The sequence below is a fragment of the Sorex fumeus genome, unplaced genomic scaffold (assembly GCF_029834395.1).
Source record: "Sorex fumeus unplaced genomic scaffold, SorFum_2.1 ptg000098l, whole genome shotgun sequence".
In the NCBI taxonomy this organism is placed as follows: domain Eukaryota; kingdom Metazoa; phylum Chordata; class Mammalia; order Eulipotyphla; family Soricidae; genus Sorex; species Sorex fumeus.
Window position 1 is genome coordinate 2,473,537 of NW_026606155.1, and position 13,885 is coordinate 2,487,421.

Sequence of the window (13,885 nt, forward strand, 5' to 3'; positions counted from 1 at the left end):
CGTAGGGGGGGAGGGCCCGGGGCGGCCTTCCGCTTCCGGGGCAGCGGGGCCGCTGGGCGCAGTCGGCCGAGCGAGCCCCCCGCGGTCGCCATGGACGTGTCGGGCAACTACACGGGCCAGGACGGGCAGCAGCAGGAGCTGCGGGCCACCTTCCTGGGCCCCGGCAACGGCGACCCGTACCGGCGGCTGCTGACGGGCATGGCGCGCATGCGGGAGATGGTGAACGAGCTCTTGGAGGCCGTTCAGAACCCGATCGAGGCGTCCGACTCCGAGGAGGAGGAGGAGGCCTCGGACGGTGAGCCCTGAGCGGTTGGTCCCCCGGCAGGCCCCCGGGGGCGCCCTGCGGGTGGGGGAGGGGAGAAGACCCCCCCACCCCCGGTCGCCGCGTTCCAGAGGAGTCCCCGGACGGGCCTGCACTCCGGCGTTGCCTGCGCTCCGTGGCTCCTCGCGGCGCTCGGCCCGCCGGCCCCGCCCCCGCGCCAGGCCCGGGGCCGGGCCCCGCAGACTGACTGACTGACGGGGGAGCCCTGCGACTCAGCGCCCGTCCCTGTGGAACGCTCAGACGGGTGAGGCGCGGGGGGCCCGTCGCGACCCTCGCTCGGGCCGCGGGGTCCCCCGGGACACACCCCCCGCGAAGGGCAGGCTCGCGCGGGGCGGGCTCGGGGTGGGGGAGGGGCGCCACTCAGGGGAGACCGGGCCCGGCCGGCCGCCCCCACCCGCACCCCTCCCCGAGACGACGACGCCGCCCCCGCCGTCGCCGTCAGCATCCCGGCCGGCCGGGGAGGGGCCTGGGTGGGGGCGGCGCGGGCGGCGGCCTTGGCCGGACTGGCGCCCCCCCTCCCCCACCCCGGCCGCCGCGCGCGCCCGTGGGAGTGGGAGGAGCCGCGCTCTCGCCGCCATCCACGGACGAATCGGTTCTTTGGGGGCTGCCACCTCGGTGGGGGAGGGGGGGCGGGGTTCTTCCCCGTCTGATCTTTCCCAAGGGGTCTCGTGGGCAGAAAGACCGTGTGAGCAGGAGCCATTGGGCTGTGTGTGGGTGTGTGTAGAGACCGTATGAGCAGGAGCCGTTGGGGTGTGTGTGTGTGTGTGTGTGTGTGTGTGTGTAGAGACCGTGTGAGCAGGAGCCGTGGGGGGGGGGGGGGTGTAGAGATAGACCGTGTGAGCAGGAGCCGTTGGGGTGTGTGTGTGTGTATGTATAGAGACCGTGTGAGCAGGAGCCATTGGGCTGTGTGTGGGTGTGTGTAGAGACCGTATGAGCAGGAGCCGTTGGGGTGTGTGTGTGTGTGTGTGTGTGTGTGTGTAGAGACCGTGTGAGCAGGAGCCGTTGGGGGGGGTGTGTAGAGATAGACCGTGTGAGCAGGAGCCGTTGGTGTGTGTGTGTGTGTGTGTGTGTGTGTGGAGACTGTGTGAGCAGGAGATGTTGTGTGTGTGTGTGTGTGTATAGAGACCGTGAGAGCAGGAGCTGTTGGGGTGTGTGTGTTTGTGTAGAGACCGTGTGAGCAGGAACCGTTGGGGGGGGGTTGTTTGTGTAGAGAGACCGTGTGAGCAGGAGCCATTTGTGTGTGTGTGTGTGTGTGTGTGTGTGTGTGTAGAGAGAGAGAGCCGTTGGGTGTGTGTGTCTGTGTGTAGAGAGAGACCGTGTGAGCAGGAGACGTGTGTGTGTGTGTGTGTGTGTGTGTAGAGACCGTGAGGGCAGGAGCTGTTGGGGTGTGTGTGTGTTTGTGTAGAGACCGTGTGAGCAGGAGCCGTTGGGGGGGGGGGTTGTGTAGAGAGACCGTGTGAGCAGGAGCCATTGTGTGTGTGTGTGTGTGTGTGTGTGTGTGTGTGTGTGTGTGTGTATAGAGAGAGAACCCGTGTGAGCAGGAGCCGTTGGGTGTGTGTGTGTGTCTGTGTCTGTGTGTAGAGAGAGACCGTGTGAGCAGGAGCCGTTGGGGGGGGGGGGGTCATAAAGACCGTGTGAGCAGGAGCTGTGTGTGTGTGGTTTGTGAGTTCCCTTGCCCAGAGCCGGAATTCCCTGGGGAAAAGGGTTGCTAGAGATGGAAACGGGGACCCTTGCTGTGTGACTTCTATCTCGGTTAAACACATAGGATACAGAACCTTTCAAACAGAAAATGACTGTACAGAATTACGATTACTAAAGAAAAGTGATTGCAGCACTGAAAAGACGGGGAGCTGGTGACCACTGTGCAGAGGTGATCCAGTTGAGATGGACAGGTGGCCCCTAAGAGCCTGGGGAAAATGCTCTCGATATCATTCATTCACAGGAAAATATGTTGATCAAAGCCTGGATGAAATCCCACTTTCAGACTGTGATGGTGGCGGTAATTAGCCACATGTGGCCGATTGGAGGTAGTTATGTAAAATGCTGTAACCATCTTTGGGAGTCATTTTGATAGTTTCCCCCAGAAGCTGAAGTTGCCATGTGATCCTTAGGGACTCCTAGTTCAGCTTGAGAACTGGAAACAGTTCATGCAAAAATGTGTGCATGAATGTGCAGTGATCTCCAGAATAGCTGAAAGAGGGAAACATCACAATGTCCATTGGCTGATGAATGGATAGATAAAATATATACTTGAGCCATACAGTAAAAAATAGGGAATCAAAATACATATTCTGCATATATACACTAGGCAAAATATATACTGTAGCCCTGCGGTGAAAAGGAATTACATAACTATATACTGACAAGTGCTATCATCTGAATGAATCATGCTAACATGCTGAGTGGAAGAAAGGAGACAAAGATCTCATTGTATGATTTTATTTATGCGAAGTGTACAGAATGGACAATTTACCGATGCCAAGGACTGAGGGAAATGGGCAGTAGTGTTTGTGGACTTACTAAAAATCAAAAAACCTGTCCTCTCTAAAGAGTGGATGATGACATACGAACTATACCTCAAAAGTGATAGAGGGGCCAGAGAGATAGCAGAGCATTTGTTTTGCATGTGGCCAACCCACATTCCATCCCAGGCACCCCATGTAGTTCCGTGAGCCTGCCAGGAATGATACTCTAGGCACAACTGCCTATGGCTTCCCCACCCCCAATTGTGATAGAAAAGAAAAAGTTTAAACCAGTTTCTGAAATTTTAACCATACATTTTCTGGTTTATGCATAGTGTTTATTAATCCCTAAAATGAGACGTGCATTGATCTTTTTAAGCTGTATTTCTTGAAACCACTGAATGTATTGTCATACCACAAATATTTATTTTAAAAGGTGATAATGAAGAAGAGGAGGAGGAAGAAGAAAATAACACTGCTGCTAACAACGGTAACTCAGAAGAACCATCTGCGAAACGATTTAAAAATTCAACTTAATAAGCTTTTCTGACTTTTAAAAGACGGCTACTTAGTTGCCATGCACCAACTGATAGAAGATCATGGTATAATTTGGAAAAACATGATTTGTTCCTCTGAGACAATTATGTCAAAAAATTTTTCTTCTGTTTGCAGCAAAGAAAGAAAATAAAAATTTAAAAATGAATCTGCTTTCTTGAGTGAGAAATTGCAGCCCATAGAAATAAAATAGAGCACTCAGTAACCTATCAAGTCTTCTAAGTTAGCAAGTGAATTTTTATTGTGTTCTACTTTATTTTTAAAGTGAGTCGTGTGATGCCTGTATCTTCTTAACTTGGTTGTCAGAATGCAGCAGGGCAGGCATTTGCCTTGCACACAGCCAACCCAAGATCAATTCCCAGCATCCCATATAATTCCCTGAGCCTGGGAGTGATCCCTGAGCTCAGAGCCAGGACTCAGCCCGCCACCGGGTGAGACCCAAGAGTCTGTCCTGTTACATGGACAGTGTTTTGGTTCAAGTAAGAATAGAGTTGGGTATTGGAGAATAGCGTTTGTGTAAACAGAAGGAAAATGAATAGAAATACTGAACAGAAAACAGAGCTCTTGACGCCCAGAGAAACCCAGTGTACGGACATTCAGAGATGAGGCTGTCTCTTAACAAATCTCTATTTGACTTCTACCCAAGAGAGGCAAAGGAGTATGTTTTTCGTTGTGACCTGTTCTTATATGTGTATATGCACTATGCGTGCACAATTCTTTAAACTTTCTCATTGTGCCCATATTTTAATTTTTAACAAAGGACTACTGAATTTTTTAAATAGACATTTTTAAAATTATCTGTACATACGTGTCTTTTTTTCTTTTCAGATGAACTGAGGCTTTCTGTTTGGGGGTCACACCCTGCAGTACTCCGGGTTTACTCCTGGCTCTGTACTCAGGGATCTCCCATGAGCCTCAGGGAACAATATGGTTTGCTAGGGACTGAATCTGGGTTGACTATGCAAGGCAACCACCTTACCAGCTGTACTATCTCTGGCTCAAGAGGTTATTTACAATAACTGAAATGCAAAAAATAAGGATATACATACTTTAAAAGGTGATCCAGGATAAGACTTTTGTTATCTAGTTTGCTTGGTTGTAAATTAGATAAGGAATTCTGGTTGGTTTTGGCTTCTGTTATTCCTGGCTCTGCACTCAAAGATCACTCCTGAAGGTGCTCAGGAACTGGATTACACCCAGGTCTGCCGCATGCAAGGCAGACACCTTACCTGCTGTGTTATCTCTGCCCTGGAAATCAGTTTTTAGCCCCCAGTTTAGAGGTGACCATACTCAGGATTTACTCTTAACTAGCAGCCTCCATACAAGCAATTTTTCATCCTTTAGGTTTCTACTTAGTTTCCTTCAAAATATCTTTGCTGGTTTTCTGGACAGTGTATTTCTGTGTCAGCCAACACCTTTCCATGCTTGTATTAGGAAATGTACTGTATTTGGGGAGGGGGATGGATTTGGACCATATCCAGCCATGCGCAGAAAGCCAGGACCACTCCTGCTAGACTCAAGACCATAGAGCTTGCTAGGGATTGAACCCTCAGGTCAGCCACATGCAGGGCAAGGACACGACCCACTATTAGGAAACGGACTTTATTAGAATGATTTCTTCAGATTCTAAGAATCTTTTTCGGTGAGGGTAAGGATTGGGCCATACGTGGTAGTGCTCAGGGCTTCTGGCTTTGCATGCAGGAATTACTCCTGACTGCTCAGAGGACCATACAGGATGCCAAGGATCCTACCTGAGTCAGATGCATGCAAGGCAAGCACCTAAGAATCTTTTGTTTTGGGGTCAAGCTGGTGGTGCCTGGGTCCGTCCGTCCTGGGGGAGGGGCAGGAATGACACTGATCAAGCCCAGGCTTCTGCATGAATGTTCAGCCCCTTGAGCTCTCTCTAGCCCTACACACAATCTTTTTGGCTCTTTGGTTTTCTGAGTTTTGGGCCCCACCTGGTAATGATACTCAGGGCATACTCATGGCTCTGTGATTGGGGGTCAGTCCTGGCAGGACTCAGGACCCTCTACATTGCCAGGCATCTGGGTTGGCTGTGTGCAGGGCAGTCATGCTGCCAGCTAGACTATCACACTCGCCCCACCCAGTATTTTTCAACTTTCACTGGGAAGGCCTATTTATATATTGCTTTTGGATCCTCCCACTGAGTGTGGACAGTGTACCATTCCAAGAATCAAACCCACAAACATGCGAAGCCCTTTAGTCATCTCCGTAGCTGGAGAAACCATATTTCTAAGGGAAAATGTCTCTTCCAAATGAGAGAACTAGTTGAAATCTGTAGCACTGTCCTCCCATTGTTCATCGATTTGTTCGAGCAGGCACCAGTAACGTCTCCATTGTGAGACTTGTTACTGTCTGGCATATCGAAAAGACGCCACAAGGAGCTTGCCAGGCTCTGCTGTGCGGGCGGGATCCCCAAATACTAGAATTTTTCTGTTAAACGTTTTTGTTTTTGAACCACATTCAGTGATGCTTAGGGGTTACTTCCATTTCTGCACTCAGAAATTTGTCTTGGCAGTGCTTGGGGAATGACACGGGATGCTAGGGATTGAACCAGGGTCAGCCTTAGGCAAGACAAGCACCCTACCCACTATACTATCTCTCTGGTCCCCCAAATACTAGAACTAAGTATAAGAAACTACTTAAATAAAAAGTACTGAGGTGGTGTTTGGGGCTACAGCCAATGGTGGTCAATCAGAGTGACTGATCTCAGGCTTCGTGCTCAGGGGTCACTTCTGGCAGGTTTCGGGGGACCATATCGGGTGCCAGGGATCAGATCCAGGCCAGGCCAGTCAGCTGCATGTGCAAGGTGAGCACCGTACCCACTGTCCTATCACTCTGGCCCCAGAATTATTTTATAAGGCAAGCAGAAAACTGACAAACATTGCATTACTGGAATCATGAAATAATTTTCATAAACCATTTCTAAATTATCCCCAAGATTACTCAAAACAGGGAATTGTTCAGTGATGTCTTCCAACTCTTACTGAGAAGCACTAGTGCATTAGAGTTGGAGACTCAGCGAGAACTCCCGGGGTCAAATTCTGCCTCTTCCACTTGCTGTGTGATGGTGAACAAGTTATTCCTCTGGCCTTCTGGTTTCTTCCTTTTTCTCCTCTGTAAAGTGGCACTAGGACCAGAATACACCTGCCTCATAGGACTAGGGAAGAACACTAGACTGTGAATCAATCAGAACTCCTGCAACCGTCCTGTTGTCAGTCAAGAGTCAAGCTCAGGGGCTGGAGCGATAGCACAGTGGGTAGGGCGTTTGCCTTGCACATAACCGACCCAGGTTCGATCCCCAGCATCTCATATGGTCCCCCCAAGCACCGCCAGGTGTAATTCCTGAGTGTAGAACCAGGAGTAACCTCTGAGCATCACTGGGTGTGGCCCAAAAAGAAAAAAAAGGCAAAATCAGTTAGCTAAGCTCCACAGGAGCAATGTATTTCAGACGACTGCTACTTGGCAGAGTCCGGTACTGTATCCAAAAATACAGTTCAGCAACTAGACCTTTGGAGGCGAGAGGGGAGAAACGAGGTTAACTGCAGAAAGCGGATCCTGCTGCTTTTGAGTACCAAAGTGTACCTGCTTACCTTTCAAACACAAGCTTGCTCCAGGGATGCTCCACCTTTCATTCTGGTCAAATCAGACATAAGGTTGCTGCTGCTAATTTTCCATAGTTCTGATGAGTGGCGAAGAATTTGTCTGGGGTTTTTCCTGCCAGTTTCAATCTTTCATGAGGACAGGCCAGACCTGTGTTTCAACCTCCTCCTGAACAGCACTCCAGCTCACCTCCAGCCCTGCTACCAGAGCAAGCTACATAAGCTCTCCTGTCTTCTTAGGGATGAAATACGAGGAACTGTAGCTTAGATTTTATAGGGACGATTAAATGAGTTCATTCACAAAACTTAAGACTAGGGCCCAACAGGTCATGACCAGTCAAACCTACCGGAAAAAAACACACTTCCCTGGTATTAATCATGAACTATTAAAACCTATCTGGAGCTTGTCCAGAAAAAAATAGATCCTAAAACCTAGTATTTCCATTTTTTTTTGTTATCTGTACAGAGATAAGAGGTCATTAAGTACAGATGCAAAGTAAACATACAGGATTACCCTTAGTCAGCCACTGATAAATTAAAAGGATTGAACTCTTCGAGGTTATTGGTATATCTGACAGGCATGGAGCTAACATTGTCACTAAATAGTTTTCACCTCTATGTATGCTAGGTTTCTCAGCTTTCAAAGTAACTTTCTAAATAGTAGGCCATTAATGAAACCAGTTTATGCCATTATCAAAAAAAACAAATTCTGCTTCAGACAACCATCACCTCAGTGATTTTATACCATTCTCGTAAACTGAGCCAATAAGCATAGTTGGCTTAGCTACGGTAGGATACGAAAGTACTTTCATTTGAAGAATTCTAAAGCAAGCCAGATAATCATATAAAATTTAAATTTTATGACCATGTTTGGACCTTTTTACATTCAACACAATGGAAATGTTCATACTCATTTCTTCCCCATAGGAAAAAAAAATTCTGAATCACTATGCTGCACAGTAGAATAAAAATATGACTTCAGGTACTTATTCAAGTTTCTAAAAGAATGCAAATAACAGACACGATTTTACTTCCAAAATCTTAAGTCATCAACATGATTTGGTAGTACTCTGTCTCAGGCTTGGCCTAAAAAAAAAAAAAATCATTCAGATAAAGATAGCCCCCTAGTCACATTTGTTTCCAAAAATGCCCCGCTCCACCACAACTTCCTGAGATCTGTGAAGAAACTGCAGTCTTATGACCAGGCTATTGAGCCATCAGAAGGAAAAAAAAAAAAAACGACTTTACGTGTCAATCAGTTGTAGTCTGCTGATCTGATTGGAAGCCTTGACAAATGCCTGGTGGCGATTGCAAACGACCGCCAGGCAAATGGGGATAATGCAATAGCCCACCGTCTTAGGGTCAGCTCTGGTGCAAGAATAAAGGAACAAAAACATCTGTAAGTAAGGAATGAGGAAAATAACTGTCCACACCCAGAAGGGCAGGGAGAGGAGCCGCGCTTTCAAGGAATGCGTCCATGTGGCCCCGTCCCGGGGCTCGGCCGGGTGCTGCTGGGTGTGTTCCAGGGCCAGCCTGTTGTAAGTCTCATTGATCTCAAACACGTAGTAAAACGCCGCGGCGCTCGCTAACAGATACAGCCCCACGCCGATCCATCCCATCCGCTGGCGGAAGTTCATCATTCTCCATGCTCTGTGCCTTTGGGTGGAAAAAAGCAAAAAAAAGAAAGGAAAAAAAAAAAAGCGGGTTAGGGGGCCCGGTCCTGCTGTCATGGCAACACATGCACCCACTTTCTTGCCAGGCGGTTCTGAAATGCACCCCCGACACACACACAGGCGGTTCTGAAATGCACCCCCGACACACACACACACACACATGCCTGTCCTTGGCACCACCCAACCGACCGATGCTGGTCGGAAACGGGGAAACAATGAACAGGTGGTTTGGGAGGTCAGGACCAACCACACACACACAGAGAGACACACACAGGCGGCTCTGAAATGCACCCCCGACACACACACACACGCCTGTCCTTGGCACCCCCGACACACACACACACACACAAACACGCCTATCCTCGGCACCACCTAACCGACCGATGCTGGTTCGGAAACGGGGAAATAATGAACAGGTGGTTTGGGAGGTCAGGCGGGAGGAGGAGGAAAAGTTTCCGGAATGAGTCTCGTGCATCTCATGAGCGTCCCCCAGCCCGGTGCCACCACGCCGGGAGACGAGATGTCACCGGCCGGGGTCGCCAGGCTGCGGGGACCTCTTCCCTCGGGAAACGGGGATGAAACTGACTTGCTAACTGGGGGCTCTTCCCACCTGGGCCGTTCGCATCCCGACTGCGCGCATCCGACCAGCGTCGGGGGGGTGGGGCGGGGCGGTGAGATGGGACCCCCGAGACTCGACGGCGGCGACTCCTCAACACTTACAGGGGTCCTGGAAATCTTCCTGTCGCCACGGGAAGCGTTAAAGAGTCGCTCAGCTCGGAATACTCGGGCGGCTTGGGCATGGCAGAGCGCGCCGCCCTCTGCCAGAGGCGCCCGGGAGCGCGGGGAGCGCGAGTCGCTGGGGCCGGAGCGCGACGAGACGCGGCGTGGGATGGGGATGGGGGGGCTTGGGGCGGGGGGGAGGGGGGAGGACCCCCACGTCGGGGCGAGCGGACCCGGCGGCACCCCGGGCGCCCCGCGCGGCGTCGGGCGGCGGCTCGCACCCCTCCGCCCTGCAGCGCCCGAGCCCCGTGGCGGGCGGCGGGCGCCGGCCGAGCCTGCGGAGCCCGACAGGCCCCAGAGCTCACCTTCCTGTCCGGGTCGGCCCGCCCGCCCGCCGTCCCGGAAGCCGCCGCGGTCGGGACTCACTTCCGGGCCGGGCCGGAAGTCGCGCCCGCTGCTCCCGCCCCCACCCCCGCCCCGCGCTCTCGCGACATCAGAGCTGCGCCGCCGCCGCCGCAGCCGACACGGGTCGTGTCGCTCCCGCCGTCGCGCCCACCTCACGGGCCGCGGGGCGCCTCCCGCTCGCTCGACGGCGCCCGGGGGTGGGGGTAGGGGCGGGGGGATCTGGCGGGGGCTGCCGTGGCGTGAGGCCCCTCCGCGACAGGGGCCCGGGAACCCTCCGGGAGCGGCCGCTGGAGGAGATCGATTGCCCCCCCCACCCCCCCCCGAGAAGGTTCCAGAAGGGAGGGGGCAGTGGTCCCGGCCTCCCGGTCCACACGGAGGTGTCTGCAGAGCGGGGCTCCCGGAGGCGTGGGGGGGGGGTGTCTCTCAGCCCCGCCCCCCGGCTCAAATGAGGCGGTTCCGGCCAGATGGAGTGAATTCTGAGAACTCGGCGTCGGGTGGGCCCGATCGGGACTCGCCCCCCACCCGGCGTCCGACGCCGCCGTCCTAAAGCCCAGAAGGTGCCCAGGGACGTTCAGGGGTGCTGCTGGGGAGAGGCGCCCCCTGAGCATCTGCCTGGTCCGGGTTTTACGTCTGTCTCTGCCAGCCCCAGCCCCACCCCGTGGCTGTCCAAGAGTCACTGCATTTCTCAGAGAGCCCAACCGGGCACCCAGACCCCCCAAAACGAAGCATCGCTCTTTGCAGGACAAGTCCGCCCTGGATCCTACCCATCACCCAGGGCGGTGGGTGATCTTCCATCACAAAAAAAGTTTCAGGAGGACGTGGGGGGGGGGGGGGGCGGCCAGAGTGGTAGGAACAGCGGGGCGGGTGCTTGCCTGGCCCGCGGTGGACCCCGGATTCAATCCTCAGCATCCCTTATGGTCCGTCAGACACTGCCAGGTGTGACCCCTGAGTGCAGGGCCAGGAGTAACAACTGAGCGTTGCTGGGTGTGGCCCAAAAACCAAGAGAAAGAGAGCCACATCCCCCTTGTGAAGACAGTTTCTTCAATAAAATGAAGAGAGCATGTTTGCCTTGGAACCTAAAGAGGCCTTTGGTTCCCTGGAGCCATTTGGAGCAATCACACTGCAGAACCAGAAACCCTGAGCATGGTAGGTGTGCCACCTACCCCCACCAAAGTAAATAAATAGCTATGAGCTCTTGCTTGCTGTGAAGGAATTAAAGAAGGAGCACTGGGAGAAGAGGCCTGTGGAACTTGCAGAACATAACATCTTTTTTAGTTTTTAATTTTATTATTGGGTTACACCTGGCTGTGCACTCAGGAATTACTCCTGGCAGTACTCGAGGGACCATATGGGATGCTGGGGATTGAACTCAGGTTGGCCGTGTGCAAAGCAAATGCCCTATCCAAGCTGTGCTATCACCCTGATCCCTTAGTTTTTTTGGTTTTCTTGGCGGGCCACACCGAGCAGTGCTTAGGGATTACTCCTGGCTCTGCACCCTATCACTCTCCATGGAGGCATGGGGACCATATGGGATGTCGGGATCGAACCTAGATCAGCCGCAGGCAAAGCCAATGCCCTCCCTACTATACTATTGCTCTGGCCCCAGAACTTACCATTTATGTGGCTGCTCCCCGCAGTGGTTAACTTCCTCCCCTCTGGGTGCAGTGAGTTCCCAAGGGGATTGTGAGATGGAAGAAGGGACTTGCAGGGAAAAACCTGGCAAAGACCAGTCTGCCCTGGCAGTCCGTCACCTCAAAAGTCACAAGTGTTCTGTGCTGTGTGACGAGCCCACTTCAGTACTGTGGACTCTCATTAGAATCCCAGAACCTGAATCGGCCGAGAGTTAAAACCAAGACAAACCAAACTGGAGCCTTTCTGCAAAAACCTCCAGCCAAGCCCTGAAAGGGTCAAGGCCATGAACTCTAGAACAGAAACTTTCTCGGCCAGAGGAGACACAGGACTGGGAACGATAGGCACCAGCATCTGCTCAGACAGGTCTGCAGCAGGTCAACCACATTAGCAGGAAGTGAAATCCAAATAGAGTGGCACTGAGTTTGCAGTAACTATCCTGGTTTTTGGAAGTCACAAATGCATATGACACTAGAAGGATGTTAGCAAGGAGGTGGGGGGGGGGGGGGGTCTGAAGGACATTCCAGGGGCTAGAGAGCCAGTCGGGCGGGTAGGGTACTTTCCCTGCAAGTGACTGATCCAGGTTAGATCCCTAGCGCGCGCGCGCGCGCGCGCGCGAGCACACACACACACACACACACACACACACACACACACACACACACACCCCTATGGTCCCCTGAGCCGTGCCAGGAATGGTCAGGACTGGAGAGAGTGTTGCAGTAAGGCACTTACTCTACATGCAGCTGTGGTTCCAAGACCCTGGTTCAAATCCCCAACACCATATATGTTCCCTGGGGTCATTCCTGAGCATCACTAGGTGCAACTCCAAAATGCAAACAAAGGCAAAAGAGATATTAACAAATCGAATATATGGGAACTCAGCTTTCCTAAAATGTTTGACGAACCTTATGTATGGTAAAGGTAAAGATAAAGGTAAAGGCCCTCCCGTTGATCATCGATTTGCTCGAGCGGGCCCAGTAACGTCTCCATTGGAGACTTTATTGTTACTGTGTCTGGCATATCCAATACTCTCGGTAGCTTGCCGGGCTCTCCGAGAGGGGCGGAGGAATCGAACTCGGGTCGGCCATGTTGGCCGCGTGCAAGGCAAACGCCCTACCCGCTGTGCTATCGCTCCAGCCTTATGCATGAATATGTATAAATATGCATACATACATACATGCACAGGTGCATAAGTTCTTACATACCCCCCACAAATAGCAAATGAATCAAGAGGTCAACCTGTGAAAGAACAAACACCCAAGGGTGAACCGAGAAGCAGGGTCTTCCAGAAAATGATCATGCAGCCCAACACCCCTAGGTGGCAGTAAGCACCAAGGTTAAGTCCCTGGAGGCCAAAGCAGGGAAAAGGGATTATTTCTTACATAAGAACCTCACCGCTTAAGGACTGGAAAATTTCTTGAAACTCTGTGGAAAAAATATTCAAGTATTTGCTTAACTATTTACTTAGTCTAGGACAATGACTTCCTCTTGGGCCATGACATTTCTAGAGTCTTCTAAGTAGCTTTTTCAGAGAGTTCTGACTTTGTGAAATGTACTGATCCTAGACAAGAGATCCTACTTCACTTCCAGTCAGAGAAGTTCAGAAATAGAAAAGAAGGGAGCAGGAGATTAAAGTCTTTTTTTTCCTTCTGAGCTGATGAAGTTCTTCGTCCTCTTGGCTATTTCTTCGACACTCTTGAAACAGGATGAGAATGCTATTCGGGTCTCCCAAAGAGGAATTGAAAGAGCTATGCTTGGAGTATCACGTTTCACTCAAATGAGAGAAAAAAATCTGGAGTTCCGACCTCCGTCGATGATCAAGAATCAGGGACGCTGTCTCATTTGCCAAGGTGTCAAAAATCAGATGGGCTGGTCACGTAATGAGATTTAGAGACGACCGCTGGACTAGAGCCGTTACCGACTGGATTCCACGGGATGTCAAAAGACCATGTGGCCGTCCACCTACCAGCTGGTCAGACTTCTTCATCAAGATCATGAACGATCGGTTTGAGGCTCTTCATGTTCCCGGAGCGTACAGATGCCATTGGGCTACACTAGCACGTGACAGGGACAAATGGAGACGTTACTGGTGCCCGCTCGAGCAAATCGGCGATTAACAGGAAGTCGAGTGATCAAGTGATTAAGTGAGCTGATGAGATAGTAGTGTGTGGGGCACTTGTCCTGCACACAGCTGGCCCAGGTTCCATGTCAGGCATTCTTTATAGTCCCCTGAGCATCACCAGGAATAATCCTGAGCACAGATCCAGGAGTAACCCCTGAGCATTGCTGGGTGTGATCCAAAAACTAAGCATAAAAATTTTTTTATTTTTTCAATTGTATTTATTTATTTATTGGGGGGAATACCCGACAATTCTCAGGGGTTACTCCCGGCTCTGCACTCAGGAATTACTCCTGGTGGTGCTGGGGGACCATATGGGATGCCAGGGATTAAACTGGGTCAGTTGCATCCTAAGCAAATGCCCTACCCACTGT

At 51.7% G+C, this 13,885-nt stretch overlaps 3 protein-coding genes across 5 annotated transcripts in view; 1 reads left to right on the plus strand and 2 right to left on the minus strand.

Moving 5' to 3' along the window:
- The window catches only part of UBR7 (ubiquitin protein ligase E3 component n-recognin 7), an 86,004-nt gene that overhangs the window by 19,220 nt on the left and 52,899 nt on the right, over window positions 1–13,885 (minus strand). The window lies entirely within an intron of this gene.
- GON7 (GON7 subunit of KEOPS complex) lies at window positions 52–3,548 on the plus strand. 3 transcript variants are annotated; one of them, XM_056133525.1, is made up of 3 exons: window positions 52–295; window positions 2,265–2,349; window positions 3,221–3,336. In XM_056133525.1, exons 1-2 carry the CDS (start codon window positions 91–93, stop codon window positions 2,327–2,329), a joined length of 270 nt encoding a protein of 89 aa, XP_055989500.1. In that variant the 5' UTR covers window positions 52–90; the 3' UTR covers window positions 2,330–2,349; window positions 3,221–3,336. The 3 variants fall into 3 exon arrangements, with proteins under 3 accessions (XP_055989500.1, XP_055989498.1, XP_055989499.1); XM_056133523.1 differs by lacking the exon at window positions 2,265–2,349 and having other exon boundaries at window positions 53–295; window positions 3,221–3,548; XM_056133524.1 differs by lacking the exon at window positions 2,265–2,349 and having other exon boundaries at window positions 57–295; window positions 3,233–3,548.
- Window positions 7,624–9,474, minus strand: LYSET (lysosomal enzyme trafficking factor). Its single transcript, XM_056133522.1, has 2 exons — window positions 9,356–9,474; window positions 7,624–8,618 (listed from the first exon to the last, which is right to left on the minus strand). The coding sequence occupies exons 1-2, from the start codon at window positions 9,433–9,435 to the stop codon at window positions 8,207–8,209; spliced, it is 492 nt and encodes a 163-aa protein (XP_055989497.1). The 5' UTR covers window positions 9,436–9,474; the 3' UTR covers window positions 7,624–8,206.

Bases quoted from the DNA above. Each gene is read 5' to 3' on its own strand.
- LYSET (XM_056133522.1), bottom strand. From the start codon at position 9,435: ATGCCCAAGCCGCCCGAGTATTCCGAGCTGAGCGACTCTTTAACGCTT. The intron at 8,619-9,355 runs GTAAGTGTTGAG...TTCCACCCAAAG, and splicing joins GGAAGATTTCCAGGACCCCT to GCACAGAGCATGGAGAATGA.
- GON7 (XM_056133523.1), top strand. From the start codon at position 91: ATGGACGTGTCGGGCAACTACACGGGCCAGGACGGGCAGCAGCAGGAG. The intron at 296-3,220 runs GTGAGCCCTGAG...TTATTTTAAAAG, and splicing joins GGAGGAGGAGGCCTCGGACG to GTGATAATGAAGAAGAGGAG.